Source organism: Protopterus annectens, chromosome 9.part0 (assembly GCF_019279795.1).
Source record: "Protopterus annectens isolate FY-2018-M chromosome 9.part0, PAN1.0, whole genome shotgun sequence".
NCBI classification, from domain to species: Eukaryota; Metazoa; Chordata; order Ceratodontiformes; family Protopteridae; genus Protopterus; species Protopterus annectens.
In genome coordinates, this window is record NC_056743.1 from 1,197,949,143 (window position 1) to 1,197,967,303 (window position 18,161).

General features: G+C 37.7%; 1 protein-coding gene across 2 annotated transcripts in view; it reads left to right on the top strand.

Annotated features, from left to right (window-relative positions):
- The window catches only part of SLC43A1 (solute carrier family 43 member 1), a 658,072-nt gene that overhangs the window by 576,561 nt on the left and 63,350 nt on the right, over window positions 1-18,161 (top strand). For both annotated transcript variants that reach the window (XM_044084117.1, XM_044084118.1), the window contains 2 exons: window positions 1,735-1,770; window positions 17,096-17,225. In XM_044084117.1, the coding sequence (XP_043940052.1) occupies window positions 1,735-1,770; window positions 17,096-17,225 (166 nt within the window). The remainder of the gene's footprint in view (window positions 1-1,734; window positions 1,771-17,095; window positions 17,226-18,161) is intronic.

Below are 18,161 nucleotides of genomic sequence, written 5' to 3' on the forward strand. Positions count from 1 at the left end.
TGTTAAAATATATACATTTCATCAGTTACAACAATACAGTCTGACATACATGTATATTTCTTTTCTGTCTAGCAGGACACACTGTTGACACATTTTTAACACAAGTAACTTTACAAATACATTTTTAACACAAGCATATATACAAATCAGTTTGAAATTCAAATGACATATAATTCTTTACAAAACTCCAGCTAGCTATGCTGGCATATGCACTACCCTACTCCCCCAGCACAGCTGGCACTACCTCACATCATCACAGAGGCTATGATGAAGGTCTTTTGAATGAAGCATTTAGCTATGTAACTAACAAAAGAGATGGTAAAGCTAAACCATATTTTTCATCAGAACATCCACAGACTAACCAAAGTCATAATAACAACACTAAGTTTAGGTACATCATGAAATTGTGACATATTAACTGCTATTCCAGAATTGGGTAAAATAATAGGTACATCTCCCAGTTTTACTTTTAAGAAATGCCCTAACCTGAAACAGAAAATATGCTATAAGGAAATGCATGAAAAGAAGGCCCAATCCACTATAATTAAAAGAAAAGGTACTGTTCTATGCTATAATTGTGTTTTTTGTAAACACATTGATCCTTCTGTTACTTTTGTGCATCTATGAACAAAGCATATTTATGAATTTTATTGCTTTGCTACTTGTAACAGACAATCTGGTTTATTTAACTGGGTGCATGACATGTACTAGTTTCCATATAGGTAAATCTAATAGAGAATTTAGGGAAAGAATTTCTGAATATCTTTCAGGAATTAGAAGGAATACTTACTAATTCCTTGGCTAGGCATATTCATGACAACTGTACAGATCATGCATTTAAATTTAATGTAATACAAAGGATATTTTTAACATAAGAGGTGGTGATGTTCTAAATGCCACTGAAGTAGCTGAATACAGGTGGATTTTAAAATTGCAGGCTGACCATGCACCTGGATTACATGTTTCAATTAGTTTAAAACCTTATTAAAACAAAAGCAAATGAAACTGAAATAAATGTTGCTATTGACTGCCTGTATCTGTTGTGCTTTTTAAATTGCTTTTGAATGTACTTTTTATATGTGTCGCTGTGCCTTTAAACTTTAGGTTCTCTGTATAACAAGCTGAGCTCTTATTGGGTGATGGGATCATGTGCTCTATTTAAAAACTCTGTATTTGAACTGTGTTTTATATGCATTAAAGAAGGGTTCATTCGCGAAAACTCTGCTATTTGTACTTGGATTAAAATAAGTGAGTTTTTTTTTTATTTCTGGTGCTGAGATCCATTTTTTATTGTTTTTACTAAACTAATAGAGTATCTTTCTTACCCAGTCCTAAGACATGACTCTCTTTTTGTTTTCTATAACAATGAGTTAAAAACAAACCTAAGTAAAAGTCTCTAAATGCAAATACATTGGGGTTGTTATGGGAAATATATCAGCTCTACAGACTAATAGTAACGTAAGAGAGCTGTGGCTACATCTGATCTATCAAAGTAACTTTTCCTATTGTGTCATTATTTTGTGTGTATTCATTTTTCTAATAACTTGTCATTATGTTACTTTGTATTCTTGTACTTTCATCAAAATGCTTTTGAGTTATGGCTTGTTGAAAAAGTTGCATTTTAGATTAATCAAGTTATGGTGTTAACAAATAAATACATAAATGAAAGCAATGCATTTAGTGCTTCAGAAATATTTCTTTAAGGTCACTTTTCAGTTTTTTTTTTTTTCCTAGTACCTGATGACTTGGCCAAAGAAAGTAACACAACTGGTAAGAACAAGTCTTGTTTAATAAATGTTATCATTTAGTAACTAATGTGAGTAACAGTAGCTGCTGTTAGTTTTGTTCACAATGTAATGGGTAAGTGCTGGGGTGATAGCAATGGTGAATGCAATGTGTTTTTTTGTTTCAGTTCACTTTTGAACCTCCTTACCTTACAATGCTTCTTCCTGGTCACTGGCCACTTACACTTGTGTACTCATCATTAGTTTATCTTAACTCCCGAAGATCTCAACAAGTCTTGCCTTGTTAAGGGCTTCTGGGCTTAACACAGTGATCAACTCCTTATACTTGGAAAGAAGAGACCAATGTGGTTTGGAATAGGGAGAGCAGAAAACATGATGTCATTCTGACGGACCATTTAAGACAAATGGGGTACATACTGGAAGAGGCTGCCAACGAAATGACTTCAGTTTGAGTGCCATATTGCTAGACTCAGAAATGAGTCTTGTTTAATCACTTGTACTACATATACTGTAAAAGGGAGGTCATGTAGCATTGAGTGGTAAGGAAATATTTCCTTTCCACCAAGGATGACACACATCAGAATTAGTATTTTAGAGCCAATAGGTGCTTGTACAACCCCACCAAAAATTCTGATTCTTTTTTTTTTTTTTCAAGTTGGCAACTTTCTGATGTTCAGTATTCTCACTGCTGCAGTAGCGTTTCGCTATTTGGATTGTATCCCGTGCGGGATACAACAACCTGACAGTCTTCAAAAAGCTCTGGCTCCCTCCCACACCTGCATTCTGACTGCTGATTGGTTATCCCATTGGAGGGAATTCAGCAGTCAGAGTGTAGACAACTTCTGTACTTTTTTGTCACCTCAAGGGTAAGGAGCTGTAAGACTTCACAGGAGTAGCAATTTGCTACAGGTTTAATTTTTGGCAGAAAAGTCCCCATAAGGGAACTCTTGCACACAGAGAATATTGTCTTTTTTAAATAGTTTTGATGTAATTTTTATTTTCTTAGTAATATCAGAATTTTACTAATATCAGAGGTTTCTTGTCAGAAACTGCTATTTTTAGAATGGGGCTTATTACTGAATACTGATGATGTTTTTGTGAGAAAAAATATACTGCTTTTGAGACATTTTAACTGAAGTATAGGTTCTCCTGTTTGATTCTCGGCTGGGGTGCCTTCTGTGCGGAGTCTGCATGTCCTCCCTGTGGTCGCGTGGGTTTCCTCCGGGTGCTCCGGTTTCCTCCCACATCCCAAAGACATGCTGTAGGTGGATTGGACACTCTAAATTGGCCCTAGGTGTGAGTGTGTGCATGTGTGCGCCTTCTGTGGAAGGTTGGGCACTGGGCTGGCAACTCGACACTGTAAAAACTCCACTGCCAATCATGAAGCGGACAGGTGATCTGCTGTGGCAACCCCTAACCGAGAAAAAGCCGAAAGAAGAAGATAAGGATTTAAACAGTGTGTTTTTATGTACTTCAAATGGTGTTATGAGTGTTTTGATGCTTGTGTGCACTTACTTCATGGCAACTTAACCTTCATTATTTTACTGCTAGAAACATTTTGTTAGAAGGTGTTACATTTAAGCATTGGAAAGTGTATTCCATGGCTATAAATGTATTTTAAGTTTGGTGCTTATGGACAATTCATAACAAATCATCTTCATTCTTATTTTCTCTCAGTGCACTTTCTTTGAAAGGGACTTAAGATTTCTGCCAGGGTTTTGTGTACTGCCTGTGCTTTTACTTTTAAATTTTGAAGGACTGTGTGGGAAAGTGCAAGTGTGTCTGTTACTCAGGAACACTTGTCTGACAACTTGCCTTCAGTCTGACTCTACCCACGAACACTTACCAGCAGTCAGGCTTGTTCCTTTTGTTTTGTTTTTTTTTATTTTAACATCTTTATTGAATTATCACTTGTGACATAGGCAGATTTACATTTATATAAAAGTAATCAAACTGTATTACAAGTTCACATAAACAGACATTATACTTTACATATATTGCTATATATCATGTAACCTAAGCAACATTACATAAATTATTCAATTCCTGTCTTTTTTTAAATAAGAAACATCTTTATTAAACCATCACTTATGACATAGGCAATCATACAGTTATATAAATGAAAACAAGCCACACAGACACAATCCTAATTGCAAGTATTTCACATCACAAACCATACTGACACATTCCCAGTTGCATAATCTACCCAATCATTTTCAGTTAAACATTACATAGCACATTTAAGTCCTTCCTTCTTTTAAACCTCATTCCTCCTGTGTATGCATTGTTCCCACAATTCCCATTTCTTCCTGTGTAGTTTGCTCCTACCCTTTTCTAAAGATCTGTTCCAGTTGTTTTATCTCTGTTGCTACATTCACAACTTCTAGTATAGTTGGTTTAGATTTTATCATAGCTCAGAAAAAATAATTTCCCTTGTAACACCAGTCTGCCCACCCAGCATCTCTGACAGTGCATCCTGTAGGGAATCCTTAAAGTCCACTAGCTCACTGCACTCCCAGAAAATTTGTTCCCAATTACCTCTTTCTTCCCTGTCACACCTCCAACATTTGCAATCTACTTCAGGAAAAAATCCCTGGAGCGTACCTAGGATATAAAGATATCTATGTAAACATTTTTAAGCAAAAATCCTAAATCTTCTAGATTTTGTTGCATATTTGAGAGACCTACATATATCCTCCCATTGTTTCTTTGTGAATTGCTTATCCAGTCTCACTTCCCAATCCTTTCTAACCTCCTCTGATTGATTCTTATAGTTATCATGCACTATTTTATATGTTCTACTGATTATTGCTTTTTTAATGGCAGCTTCTGCTCTAGATTCTACTACAAACTCTACCAGTGCTGGTCTTTCATTTAGGACCCCCCTATTTTTTTTCTCTTTGCCTGTACTGTGATATCAGTCCTTGATAGGGAAGACAATCTCTCTCAACTGCAGTCCATATAAATTCTTGGCGTCTTCCCATTTTATTATCTTTCCATCTCTAGTTATTTGCTTCCAATATATTGGCTCCTTTGCCAGTTTTCTCCAATAAATTCCATCCCCCTCTTTGTCTATTGTCTATATCCTTAATTGCATTCATCCCTATCAGTAGAATCTCCTTTCTCCATTCCAATGTTAGTTCTTAGGATAATTTCTGCTACTTTATAGATATAATATTCTGTATTCTTATTGTTGTTTTCCTTAAATGCCTGCATCCAAAATCCCAGTCTCCCCTTGTTTCTCGAACTTTCCCCCTATTTCTCCATCATCCCTTTTCACTTTGAATTATAGTTTTCTGCTTGTGCTACATGTGGGAGCCTTAACTGTGTAGCTCTGAAATATCCCTTCAAATCAGGTAATCTCAATTTTCCCCATTCTACTGGAAGAATCAGCTTATCCCACTTGACTCTTGCTGTCTTCCACTACCAGATAAAGTCCTTCAGCTCTTTATTAGTTGCTATCCACAACTTCTCCTCTGGTTGATAAAAATATGCTTGACCTGTGTATAAGACTAATGGGACTAAAAATATTTTAACTCATTGTATCTTACTATCCATATCCATATAACAAAGCTTCCATTTTCTCCGTTTTTGTATTAACTTTTGTTTAATCTCTTTCCACATATCCATACTCCTAAATACTTCATTTTATCATGTCCTCATAAATATGGATATTGCTGAACCAATTCATATGTGGGTACATAATTTACCGCTATTGCTTCTGTTTTAGCTTAATTAATTTTGTATCCCGAAAACATTTGAAACCATCTCAAAATGTCCACAACACTGAGATGTCTCTTTCTGGTTTTGTCAGGTATAAACTAATATCATCTATAAATAGAGCTAGCTTTTCTTGACTACCATACCAGTTATATCCTTAAATTTCTGAGTCCCATACTTTCTTTGCCAATGGTTCTAAATATAATGCAAATAACAAAGGAGAAAGAGTACACCCCTGCCTGGTTCCTCTGCTCAAGCAGAAATTATCAGGGAGGACCCCACCCACTTTAATTTTTGCTTCTGATCCCTCAGGTATCCGTCTAATCAACCTTATAATTGTTTTCAGAAAATGCAAATGCTTCCATTGCCCTGCTCATAGGATCCCAGCTTACTCTGCCAAATGCTTTATCTGCATCAAGACCCACCAACGAACAATGGTATTTTCTTACATTCTGCTTCCCTCTAGATCATCAATGTTCTGTTAATACTGTCAAATGTTTGCCTCCCCTCCACAAAACCATATTGATCCATCCACATATATCAATTTTGGCATTACTTTTGCTATTCTTTTAGCCATTATAGACACAAACACTTTATAATCATGGTTTATTATTGAAATGGGCCTGTATGAAGCCAAATCTGATGGATCTTTACCATCTTTAGGTATTACAGCTACCACTGCCTTCTTCCAGGATGTTGGTACTTCTCCTCCTCTTAAAATACTGTTAAACAAAACCTTCCATGTTTTTATCATTCTTTTCCCTCCTAGCATCCAAACTTCCACAAGAATACCATCTATTCTTATGGACGTTCATGTAGATTGGTTATACATCACAATATTTTTACCTCATCTCCTCCTGTCCTAACCTTTAGTAATTGAGCCTTTTCTACCTCTAATCTTGGCATATTTAAATCTTCCATAAACATTTCCATTTGTATCTTTCCTTGATTTCCATATTTCTCTCTTTACACAGACTTTCATAGAATTTCTGAAATATTTCTAACACCTCTACAGGATCTTGTTACCCTTCTTGTTGTAGGTTCCCTAAGCTTGGCAACATCTCTTTCTACTTTCTGTTGCCTGAGTCATTGTGCTAAAAGTTTTTGTGTTCTAGTATTATCAAAAAATAGTTCCTTAACAGCAATCTTTCTAAACTCTTGTATATTATCAAGGTAATCCCTTATTTTCTGCTTAGCATTCTGCATCTGATCCTCTTCTTTTTCTATGACATTCTCCCTGTTCTGCAATACTTTAACATTTGGCAGTCCCTGTAAATAATTTGTGTTACTTCTTAACCATATAACTCCCTTTCTTTTATTTCCAACCCATTTTAAACTCCACCTTAATTTTATCCCACTCCCTAGCTGTATTTTCAGAAGTAATTTCTATCCTCTCGAATAGTTCCTGAGTAATCGCCACTACCCATTCCTTAAATTCCTCTCTTTTCAACAGGTAGGTGTGAAAGTGCCAGTGTCTCATTTTTATTTCATTACCCTGGGATTTTATTTTAGTTATTATTGGTGCATAATCTGAAATAGGTATTGGGTGTGTATCAAGAACTTCAGTTAAATGCACAAGTTCCTGTGAAATGTAAATTCTGTCTAGCCTAGCCCAGTTGTTATATATTGGGGAATAAAATGTAAATTCATGCCAAACTCCTGTTACTGAATTCACATCTTCCATGCCAAATATTTTCATAAAATTCTTTAAAAATCTACCTTCCTTTGTTATACTTTCCCTTCTGCCCCTCAGACATATCTTCATTGCTGCAAATCAAATTCCAGTCCCCACCTATAAGTAATATTCCTTGATGAAAACTGATTATTTCTCCCAGAATTTTCTTAAGCTCCATTATAGCAGTTTTATGTGGAATATAAATACATGCCAGTGTAATCCTCCTCACTTGCCAATAGCCCCTTAGCACTACAAATCTACCATTATTATATTTTATATCCTCTTCTATTACTATTGGAGCTCCTCTTTTCCTTTGTCCCAGATATTCCATTGAATAACCATCCTGAAAACTTTTCTTCATCAAATTCACATGTTCAGCTCTTTCCAAGTGTGTCTCCTGTAACATATCTATTTGCACTCTACATTTTTAATATCGTTCACTATTCTTTCTTTTTTATATTTATCTGTGAGACCATTGGCAATTAAAGATATTACAGAAAGCATAATTGTATTAAAAAGTTATTATTCCACCTTTTATGTATAACACCTTTTTTGTTAAATGTCTAGTTCCAGCTTTTGTGTTACATGCATACACTGTTTGGCAGGTTGAAGTTTTATATAGTTGTTTCTTGTCACATCCATTTGAGCCTATGTCACATCTTACAAAACTTTTTGTTTTATTGAAAGCCCTCAAAAAATAACAATACCCCCTAAAACATATTAATTTAATACTAACACACAAAACTATGCACATCTTCAAATATTGAAGTTTTACCTCATAATAGGAAGAAATATCCCAAACTGACAGCCACATTCACAGACTTGATTTACCTTAAAAGAAAGGTTATCCATGCTAAGATGCATGGTGCAGCCTGTGCTTCTACTAAGTGCTAACTGGTTTTGCTTTATCTTTATAGCTCTCACAGCTTGGAAAACCCATGAATGCTTTCAGAGATCATTATCTCCTAGCCAGTCCCCCCACCAGACAATCACTCTCTAGCAGACTGTAACCAATTTCTCTTTATCCTCTTTATCAGATTGTTTCCATGGAGACATGAGGGCCAAATACAGAACTGCTACTAAGCATGTATTCATTTCCTTGAAAACCGTTCATAATATTCAATATTCTTTTCATTTACTTTATATCTCTTAAAACATGTTACTAAATCAATCTAAGGTACTTAAGCCAGTCATTCTCCGATGCAAGAATAAGAGAAAGCATATTATTTTTTTCTTTTGTCATGCTCTTTTAACCATTTTTTACATTGCAGTGCCTGCATTTCTTAAAATTAAACAAGAAGAAAGAGAGTAAGGAGAAAGAAAGAAAAAAAGAACAGCAGCACCTATTTGCAATCCCCATTACACTTAAAAAATAACTGATAAAACATTTACTTTATAGCATGCAAAGAAAACCATACATCACAAAAATAATACTATTAAGGAAAAAAGTTTTCTTTACTTACAATTAACTTTCTCCCCTCTCTTCCCCTCCCCAAGCATTTTTCAAACATTAATGACATGAATTAGGACATATACTTTAGAGTCCCCCACAAATCCAACAAATTCTGAAAAAGTCCAATATTTCCAGATTTTCTTGTTCTGTCATATTTCACAAATATAATTATTGCACTGTAATCCTACATTAAGTTACTGGTTTTATTACTGTTTATCTTCATCTCCCAAATCCTGTCTCTGCTTCATTTCCAATGTACTCTCAATTCTTTGAGTCAGTTCTCTTGCGCCCTTCCTTCTCCCCAACATTTTCTGTTGAAGCAGTGGAAAAGGTTTCACAGGTAGAGTCTATCTGTGGTCTTTATTACCAGAAGAACAAGAAGCAGAATCTCCTTCTGTTTCACAACTCACTTTTTGTTGGACAAACTTTTGAATTTCCTCCTTAGCATGTACTTCATCAGAAAATAATTTTGTCCCTCCTTAAAGACAGCTGGATACAGCAGTTTGAATCTCATACCTGCATCTCAACATTCCCTGAATAGTGAAATGAATGTACTCTTCTGCCTGGTGTACAATGAGTAATCATTCTCCACAAGCACCCTGCTGTCTCCCACTTTTAGTATGTTGTCCTTCTGCCACAATTTTCCTCAGATCAACTCCTTCTGCTGGTAGGATTCCATCTTTACTATTAAAGGTATAGGTTGCTTTCTCATAACCAGGTTTGGAGCATATACAAGATGTGCCCTTTCAACTAACAACTCCTGCTGTGGAATACCAGTCCAGTGGCTTATTTGTGCTTTCATAAAAGTAATGCAGTGTGTTCCTTCCAGCATCTCTGGCATAGCTGAAAATCTCAGGGTTTCCCTATGTGCTCTGTCCTGTAATTCTATTATTTTTGAATCATCTCTTCCTGAGCAGTCTCATATTTAGCCAGCCTTTTTTTCATTTCAGCTTCTGATTTTTGCAGCTTTATCCCTGCCATCTTCATCTGAATACCTGTTTAAAGCTTCTTCCATTTTTCCAGTCTTTTTTAGTTTGTGTTGATATACTTCATCACTGTTTCATTTGTTTTAACCAAGTCTGTGTGAGTTGTCGCATATCTTCCTGTAAGGTACTGGAAGTCATATCTGGAGGTTGCATTGCTTTTTGCTGAACAGCTGCAGAACTTTCCCAGTCAGTGTTTCTTCCTAACTTTTAGTAGCTGATTTTTCCAGGTACTTTGTATTTCTTTTTTCCTGGCATCCAGGCAGTACACTTACTAGCCAGTTACTGAAATGTACCCATAAGCACAAAAGTCTACTGGCCTTCTCTCTTGAGTTTCTGTTTTCTCAAGTGAGAGAGCTAGAGTTAAGCTGTTACTCATTGTGCAGCCATCTTGGAAGTTTGCCAGGCTTCTTCCTTGGCTACAGCTGGGATTCTTACACTAGTCCTGCTGTTTCTTCTCCTTCTGCTTTACTTCAGTAGAAAAAAAAACAACAGAATAGGAGCCCTTGCCTGCACTGTAGTCTCAGACAGTGTTGCAGCCACTAGTGAGTGACTCTGCAGTGGCCATTTGTTTTTCTTCGGACAACTCATTGGTTTCTCCATATTTCCTTCTGCCACCATGGACCAAGGGTTAGATGCATCCTCTGTGGCTGTTCAAATGTCTAATCTGAGCATGAGAGAACCATCTTCTTTGGGTCTTGGAGTTTCTCCAAGAGACTGTTCATAGAGGAGCCAGGAAGAGACCTCTTGCCTGAGATGAAGTCAGTCAGTTTCCTTCCAGGGATGTCCCTAGAGGAAAGAAACAAAAGGTTAGATATTGCTTACCCAAAGGCATTCTGTCTGTTCATAAGGGTGATTTTCTTACCTTAGCCATGATTTTATTGCAGACTTTCTATCTGGGAGAGCAGGAATCCATATCAGAAGACTAACTAGGTCAATATATTCCTGAGGAAAATGTTAGAGGATCCTGACACCAATAGAGGCAGGGCTTTTTGTTTGTCGGATTATTAAGCCAAATACTCTGATTCAGGTGAAGTTTTGTGTCCCTTCCAACTCCATTAGAGGAGGGTTCCTTTTCTAAAACTAGTTCCAGGATTAATTATGTATTTTTGTGGGAACAAGTGGATGTTTCCCCAAAATTGAGGGGATACTATGATATGCTGCACGTAGATTTACCACATGCTACACCCATTCCTCTTATTATGCCAGCCTTGGAGGATATGTTAATGATGCCTGCAATAAACCTGATCCTCAGCCTTCAGTCCCCCAAAAAGACAGAAGATTTATTAACATCAACCCTTACCCTATGGACAAGAAGATAATGAATTATACAGATTTCATAAGATAATTTCCTTCCTCCAGTTTATTCTGCCAGGTATTGACAATCTGTGGGATTGTTCTAACACATTTCCTTCAGAAGGCAGGTCCTGTCTGAATCCTATAATTTCTAGCCTGTCTCAGGTGACTAAACATGCTTTGAAAGATGTGTTTGATTATGCAGATACCGTGTTTAGGGTCACTGCTACTGTTTTGAGAAGATATGCTTTTATATGTACTCAAGCATTAACCATTGAGTTAGCTATAGCTCCTAGGGTGTTTACAAAATGCCTAGTTCCAGGGAAGGTTCATTGCAGACTGGAAGGCATTCAAATTTTCCTCATTTAGATGACTTACTGATCTTTATAGAGTCTTTTACTGGATGTTAGGAGACATTAACAAGAGTTTCTTCACTCCTTACCTATCTGGGCTTCCATATAAATTAAAAAAAAGAACACCTTGACTCTGTCACATAGGACTGTGCTTTTAGACTGCTTTCTAGGGATGTCTCTTCAAAGGCATTCCTAACATAGAAAGAGGTGAATTTTTATCTGTAGACATTCCTGACGTTCTTCAGTCAGTCTGAGACTGTAGCCAGAGAATAACTCAGGATTCTGGAGTGCATGGCTTCTGTGAGTTTCATGATCCTTCTTGCCAGGTTATACATGAGAAAAAATCAGCATTAAACAAAAAGAAAGAAAAAACATGCACTCAACATTCTCATGCCATGGGATTTTCAGATTCTAATTTTGTACTTTATCAAGAAAGAACTGCATTAGTGGAGGCAATAGAAAGCCTCAATTTTTGCTTGCACAGAAGATTTGATGGGGGGGTAAAGAAACTAGGCCTATAGGACATTTCAGACAGACCACAGCACATAGATGTCAAAGAGATATTAGCTGCAATCCATGCTATAGAATGTCTTCATGATCTGTGGTCCCTGAGACTATTACTGGTGATTACAGACAATACCGCTGGGATGTAGTGCATTAACAAATGGGAGGGGGGCACCAGGTGTTACTCTCCAATGCACGCTGGCTGTGATAGCTTAGGAGTTAGCTCTACAGCATTATATAACCCTGTAAGCATCTTACATAAATCAAAACAAAATGTAGTGGCAGAGAAGCTGAGCCAGACCAGGGACAGACCCTCACAAATGAAAATTGAACGAGGGATTGTCTTTCAAGAATGGATCCAATTGTGAGGAGTACCTCAGATAGGTCTGTTTGCCTACTTTTAAAACAGACAGCTAATCAAATTCTGCACCAGGACGTCTTGCAGGCAGTCTTGGAAAACAGATGCATTTTCATTCCCATGCTCAGGAATTTTCCTGTATGCATTTCCTCCCCCTCTACTGATATCCAGGGTCATTCTGAAGATTTTAGAAAGTCTCCAAAAAATATTGTGGTGACCCCTCTCTAGCCTAGACATCTGTTCTCCCTTCTTATGCAAGTGGCCAGGGTCAAATACTACAAGCTTCCTCACAAACTGGATCTACTTATACAAGACAGGGTAGTTTGATAAACCTCATTCTCAAACAGCTTCAGCTGACTGCCTGAATGATAAAATTCTAATAGCACATTTTTCATGAGGACATGTAGTAGGTACTAAAGGAAGCAATAGATCCTGGTTCTAGAAAATCTTATATTAACCTGTGGAGAATATTTTCTTGTTTGTGCCTCGCCTATATCCAGGGCCCTCTCTAGGATTATTACCTCTGGTTCTCATACACGTGCGCGAGTTGCTGTCCTGTGGCCTATTTACTCCTTTGACAAGGGGATTTATCATCCAGTTCAGTATGTCTGCCCTTGGATCCACCTCTTCATTTCAGACTTTGCTGAAGCTATTCTACAAGGAGGTTTTTCTTTTAATATATAAGATCACCTGTTATTCAGGTGACACTTAATTGGGATCTTTACTTTTAGCTGGAAAGGTTATTTTCATCTATGTTTGAACCAGCTATTCTGTCTGTATTTGTTACACTAACTAGTTTATAACTTTGACATCTGCAAGAGAGTATCATATTTGCAACCATTCATGGTGGGCTAACCCTTTTGCTTTTCTATCCATATAGGGTTATATGTAGAAAAGATCCACCAGGTTTGCCCTTACTACTTTCAGAGTATACCTTTAATCTAGCTATCCATCTCCCTCATTTCTTCAAGAATTTGAATGATAGGGAGAATAGATTCTAAGTATTCTTCTCATGGTTTTTGCAACTCAGTTATTATCCTGTCAGTACTAAGTCCATTAGGAAAGTTATACAGCTATGAAATTCCTAGCATGAGACTGGAAAAGGACAATCTGTGTATATTCAGACAATTCCATTTGTTTTTTCCTGCTATATCTTTTCTTGTTACTACCACCATGGCAAAACATTTCTAAGCGGATTAAATCACATTCTAATAGAACCTTGCTTTTGTTTTTTTATGGCATATGGCATAGGGGTGGTTTCTAGAAGCATTCTAGAGGCAGCTACATGATAGTTGAATAAGCTTTGGTAATCAACCCAAACAGCCAAAGGCTACTGCAGCAGTAAGAATGATAAACATAGTACAACTGTTTAAGTTGCACTTACCATAACAGAAGATGTTCAAATTCCTCATTGCTGCAGTAGCCACACCCACTCTCCAGTCCCCTTATACTGTATATAGTTAGTTATTGGGATAAAAAGTTATATGTTTACATCTTATGGGGAGTGTAGGATGAGTAAGCTTTCAAAGTTGTCTAAACTGTGACATTTCCCTCCAAGGAACTAACCAATCAGTAGTCAGAGTGTAAGTGTGGGCGGAAGCTGCAGCATTTTGAAGACTGGCTAGCTGTTGCATCTTGGGTAGAATGTAACCCAAATAGCCAAAGAAAAGCTAATGCAGCAATGTATAAGGTTACAGTAAGTGCACCTTGCGCAACTATACTTTTTCAATTTTTTTTCAATTATGTAGAACTCAGTATCATTGAAGTCGCGGTGGTGCAGCGGTAGCATTGTCACCTCACAGCAAGAGGTTCTCCCGTTCAATTCTCGGCTGGAGTGCCTTCTGTGTGGAGTCTGCATGTCCTCCCCGCGGTTGAGTGGCATTCGAAAGACATGCGTGAATGGGCGTGCCTTTGTTGAAGGTTGGGTGTTGGGGTGGCACCTCGGCACCATAAAAATCGACTGACAATCATTAGCGGACCGGAGTTCCGCTGTGGTGACTCCTAACCGGGAACAGCCAAAAGAAAACCAAAAACAAACAAACAGAACTCAGTATCATTGTGCTCATTGACTCCACATGCACTTGATTTGTCAACTCTAGGAAGCATGCATTCATACTGATAGTTGCCCTACTGTAGGAGCACTTGCAAATCTTCTTGTTTCATAGTAAAATGCACTGCAGACTCTTGCACAGAAGTGCCAGTGGAATTTCTAGTGCTTTTCCAGGAAGGGACAGCTACTACGGAGTATTAACCTTTTTCCCACCTCTGATAATCTTGCAACTCCAGAATGTGTTCTTAGACCTGGTTCAGTGGCAGTGTAAATGGAAATCCAACCACTGCAACTGTAGGGTGATGAATGACTTTTGTTTTTAAAACAGGGACAAGTGCAGATATAGTATGGCACAGGGACAGTGTAAGTTCCTATCACCATGACTGATGTGATGTTGATGCAAGGTGATGTTGTGCTAGAATGGAGGATGAAACCTTCTTATGCAAAATATATGGGTATGGCATAGAAAAGGGGCAGTGCAGGTTCCCTACACTTTGATAGACTTATTATGAGTAAAAATATTTCCCTTTCTTGGTTACCAGGTAAGGATATTCAAGAACAAATGCCTATTTTTAGGAGCAGTCTAGGATCTGTGCAAAGGCCAAGTAACTTATTCTTTGTCAAAAAGTATTTAAGCAGACATTATTTAAATTTAATCCAGGCTATTAGGATGTACAAAGTTTTGCTACTGCTTCTGTTTTAACAACATGCTGTACTGATACAACCAGTTACAATGAGTAAGTACAGTAAACCAATTGAAGCAGAAATCAAGTGCAAATGAAATGCTGCACATCAAGAGACTGAAAATGCAGGAGAAGAACAAATAAAAAACATCACTCTTCTCCTTTAAACTTCTTTTTTTACAGGGGAGACCAAGCCCGCCACACCCCAAACTTATACGTACTACCTCCAAGACTGTCATTCTTCAGAGAAAAGGGAATATTCTGAGAAACAGCCATCTCAGACTTAATATATGCAAGTCTGTTTTTCAGCCATTCAGTTTCAGCATTTCATGACTCGCTGAAGCAGGTCCTGACATTTTAAACAGTTACTGTCAGTAAACTCTATTCACTGCTACTTGGTGATGGAATGTATATTTAAGAAAAGTATTCTCAATAGTGTATCTAGCTAATTTTGCATCTGAAGCTGTTCCCCAGTCTGGTACCCTCCTAAAAAAGATCCTCTTATTGGACTTTTGGAGGAAAAAATAAAGGTCTTTTCCACTTTTAAACTGTAGCAAAGTTTATCCCACACATGGTTAAAAGGAAAAAAGTATTTTCTACATTTAAATTTTAGCAGCAAACTACTTGTTATAGTTGTAGCAAGTAGTTGCTGCAGTTTATACCACGTACAGAGTGCTACAGTGTTCATTTTCCAAAAGAAAAAGGTCTTCTTTAAAACTGTAGTAAACCACAGTCTGTGCCTTCTGGGAAGGTTGGGCGGGCTGGCAACTCAACATCATAAAAACACCACTGCCAATCAATCTGTGGACCGGTGATCCACTGTGGTGACTGCTAACTGGGAAAAGCTGAAAGACATTGCAGTAAACCACAGTCTTGGCTACACATGGAGCTCTACAGACCTTCAGCTCTGACCGCTAATGTAATATTGGCACTTTACTGGTATACATCGAAGAACAATCATGAACTGTTGATCACACCCCTTAATACTTTGTGCCCAGGGAGGCTGCCCCCTTCACCTCACCCTGGCTACACTTCCAGGTACTCTCACCTGTGAAACCCTTGAGTATAGACTGATGATATGTGTTTTACAGCAGATACAGGTCACCTGGTAAGTGACAAAAGATGTACAAAGAAAACATATCTGATAAAAGTAGTTAAAAATGAGCCTGGTCAGGTTTACTAATAGAATGTTGAAAAGGCACAATTAGAACTCCACTGAAGATAAACTGTTTGGTCTTTATGAGTAACAATAAAAAGATGATATATCCCAACTGGATTAACCTTACTGAACATTTTTTTAAATAAAACATACAATAACAAATGTTCAATAATGGCAACAAGTTGAATCTTGTCTGACTTACAATAACAGAATGTAGTGTAGGAATAGCGTCTGACTTACAATAACAGAATGTAGTGTAGGAATAGTGTAAAAACCCACGGTGGTGGTGCTGCAGTAGCGTTGTCGCCTCACAGTAAGACGCTGTCTGGTTCGATTCTCAGCTAGAGCGTCTTCTGCGTGGAGACATGCGTGAATGGGCGTACCTTTGTTGAAGGTTGTGCTTCAGGGCTGGTAACTCGGCATGTAAAAATCAACTACCAATCATTAGCGGACCGGAGTCAACCCCTAACTGGGAAAAGCCGAAAGACTCAACAAAGTGTAGGAATAGTGTAAATACAGATTCCACTGTGACCCCCCCCACACACACACACACACACACACACACACACACACACACACACACACACACACACACACACACACACACACACACACGCTGTCTGAGGAAGCCTGCCAAGTGCATAAAAATCAATGCATTCATACATGCAAGTTTTGTGTCTGCATCATCTGATTCCAGTAGCACAACTATTTCTCATGTTTTTGTTATTTCAGTGTCCCAGTGCCAGCCATTCAGTCTTAGTGCTGCTCTTACTTGTTTACAGATAACAAAACTTCAGTTTTTGCCTCCCTTGTTTGTTGCAAGAAAACTAGATTTGCTTTGCTGGGATTGAAATGATCTCTGTAGATGGTGGTTTTCCTGAGGAATTTTGTGAAGGTATTATAGTAGAGAAAGAGAGAGTAGATTTTCTATTTAAAACCTGTGACATTGTGAAAATAATTAAATATGCAAAACACTTAACTTAGTCATCAGCTTTTGTTCTTTCTTATAAGAAAAGAGACTGGGTAATTACAAGTCTGAAGAAGAAGAAAAAATAAAAAAAAGCAGAGTAAATAACCTTTTCCTTTTTCCTCCATGCCTTCTCCATTTCTCCCTAGTTGGGTTTTACGCTTCCATATTTGGAGTGCTGCAGTTTCTGTGTCTGATGACCTGCCCATTCATTGGCTATGTCATGGACTGGAGAATGAAGGAATGTACTGATGGACCCATACCGCTGGAAGCTGACGGGTAAGGAGTTGCACTGAGATACACACTTCAGAAGGACTTAGGTTGTTTGTTAACTAAAAATCTGTATTTTTGTCTAATAGGTATGGGAACACGCAGAACATTTGGGTATGGTGGTTCTTACCTGTTGTCAAAGTCTGTCTCTGTATTATTCCAAAATCCTGTCTTTCATTATTTCCATGCATGTAACTTTGTATTGATACATGGTACTGTCTTACTACAGTAGGTTTCTCAATGCACAGCTGTAATGTAAAAGATAAAAAAATCGTCTTTATAGTGCTGTATATTCCTGAATACCCTGCTAACTTGGGGAAGGGGAATTATAATTATTCCATCTACTCATCACACCTCTGTCCACTTTATAAGGACTGCAATGCAGCTGCCTGCTGAGGTCCATGCCTAAACTGTCCTGAGATCCCTCATTGTACTTTGGTTCACACCAGGCTTTCAGGACAGAAGCACTGCAGACTATTACAAGAAAACAAATGGAGGTATTTTCTCCCTAAAAGCTTGGATCCGCAGTGCCATATTCTTTGGTCCCAGCTTTGCTGAAATAAGAGTTCTCTGAAATCTTTCCCATATATTACTCATACTGCCTATTTATCCTCACTTTTCTACCCCAATATAAAGGGAGGGTTAGAAGTGGGCATAAGGATCTAGAGGCTTTCATCCTCTGTGATGAAGAGAACATAGTTTAATCTTGATGTGAGAAAACACTTTTTCAAAGAATGGGTTATGGGTAGGTAAAACAATTTCCATAATGGATGGCAAAAACTGAGACAACTAAGTGTTACATCCAGCTTGGGATTCCTGAGGAGACAAGATAGGGAGGGAGAGGTCAGCTGCCTTAAACTAACTTCATGACTGGGCAGACTAGATAGGTATGCTCTCGTTCTTCCAATTAGTTTATGTTATGTTATTTTATGTTATGTTATGTTA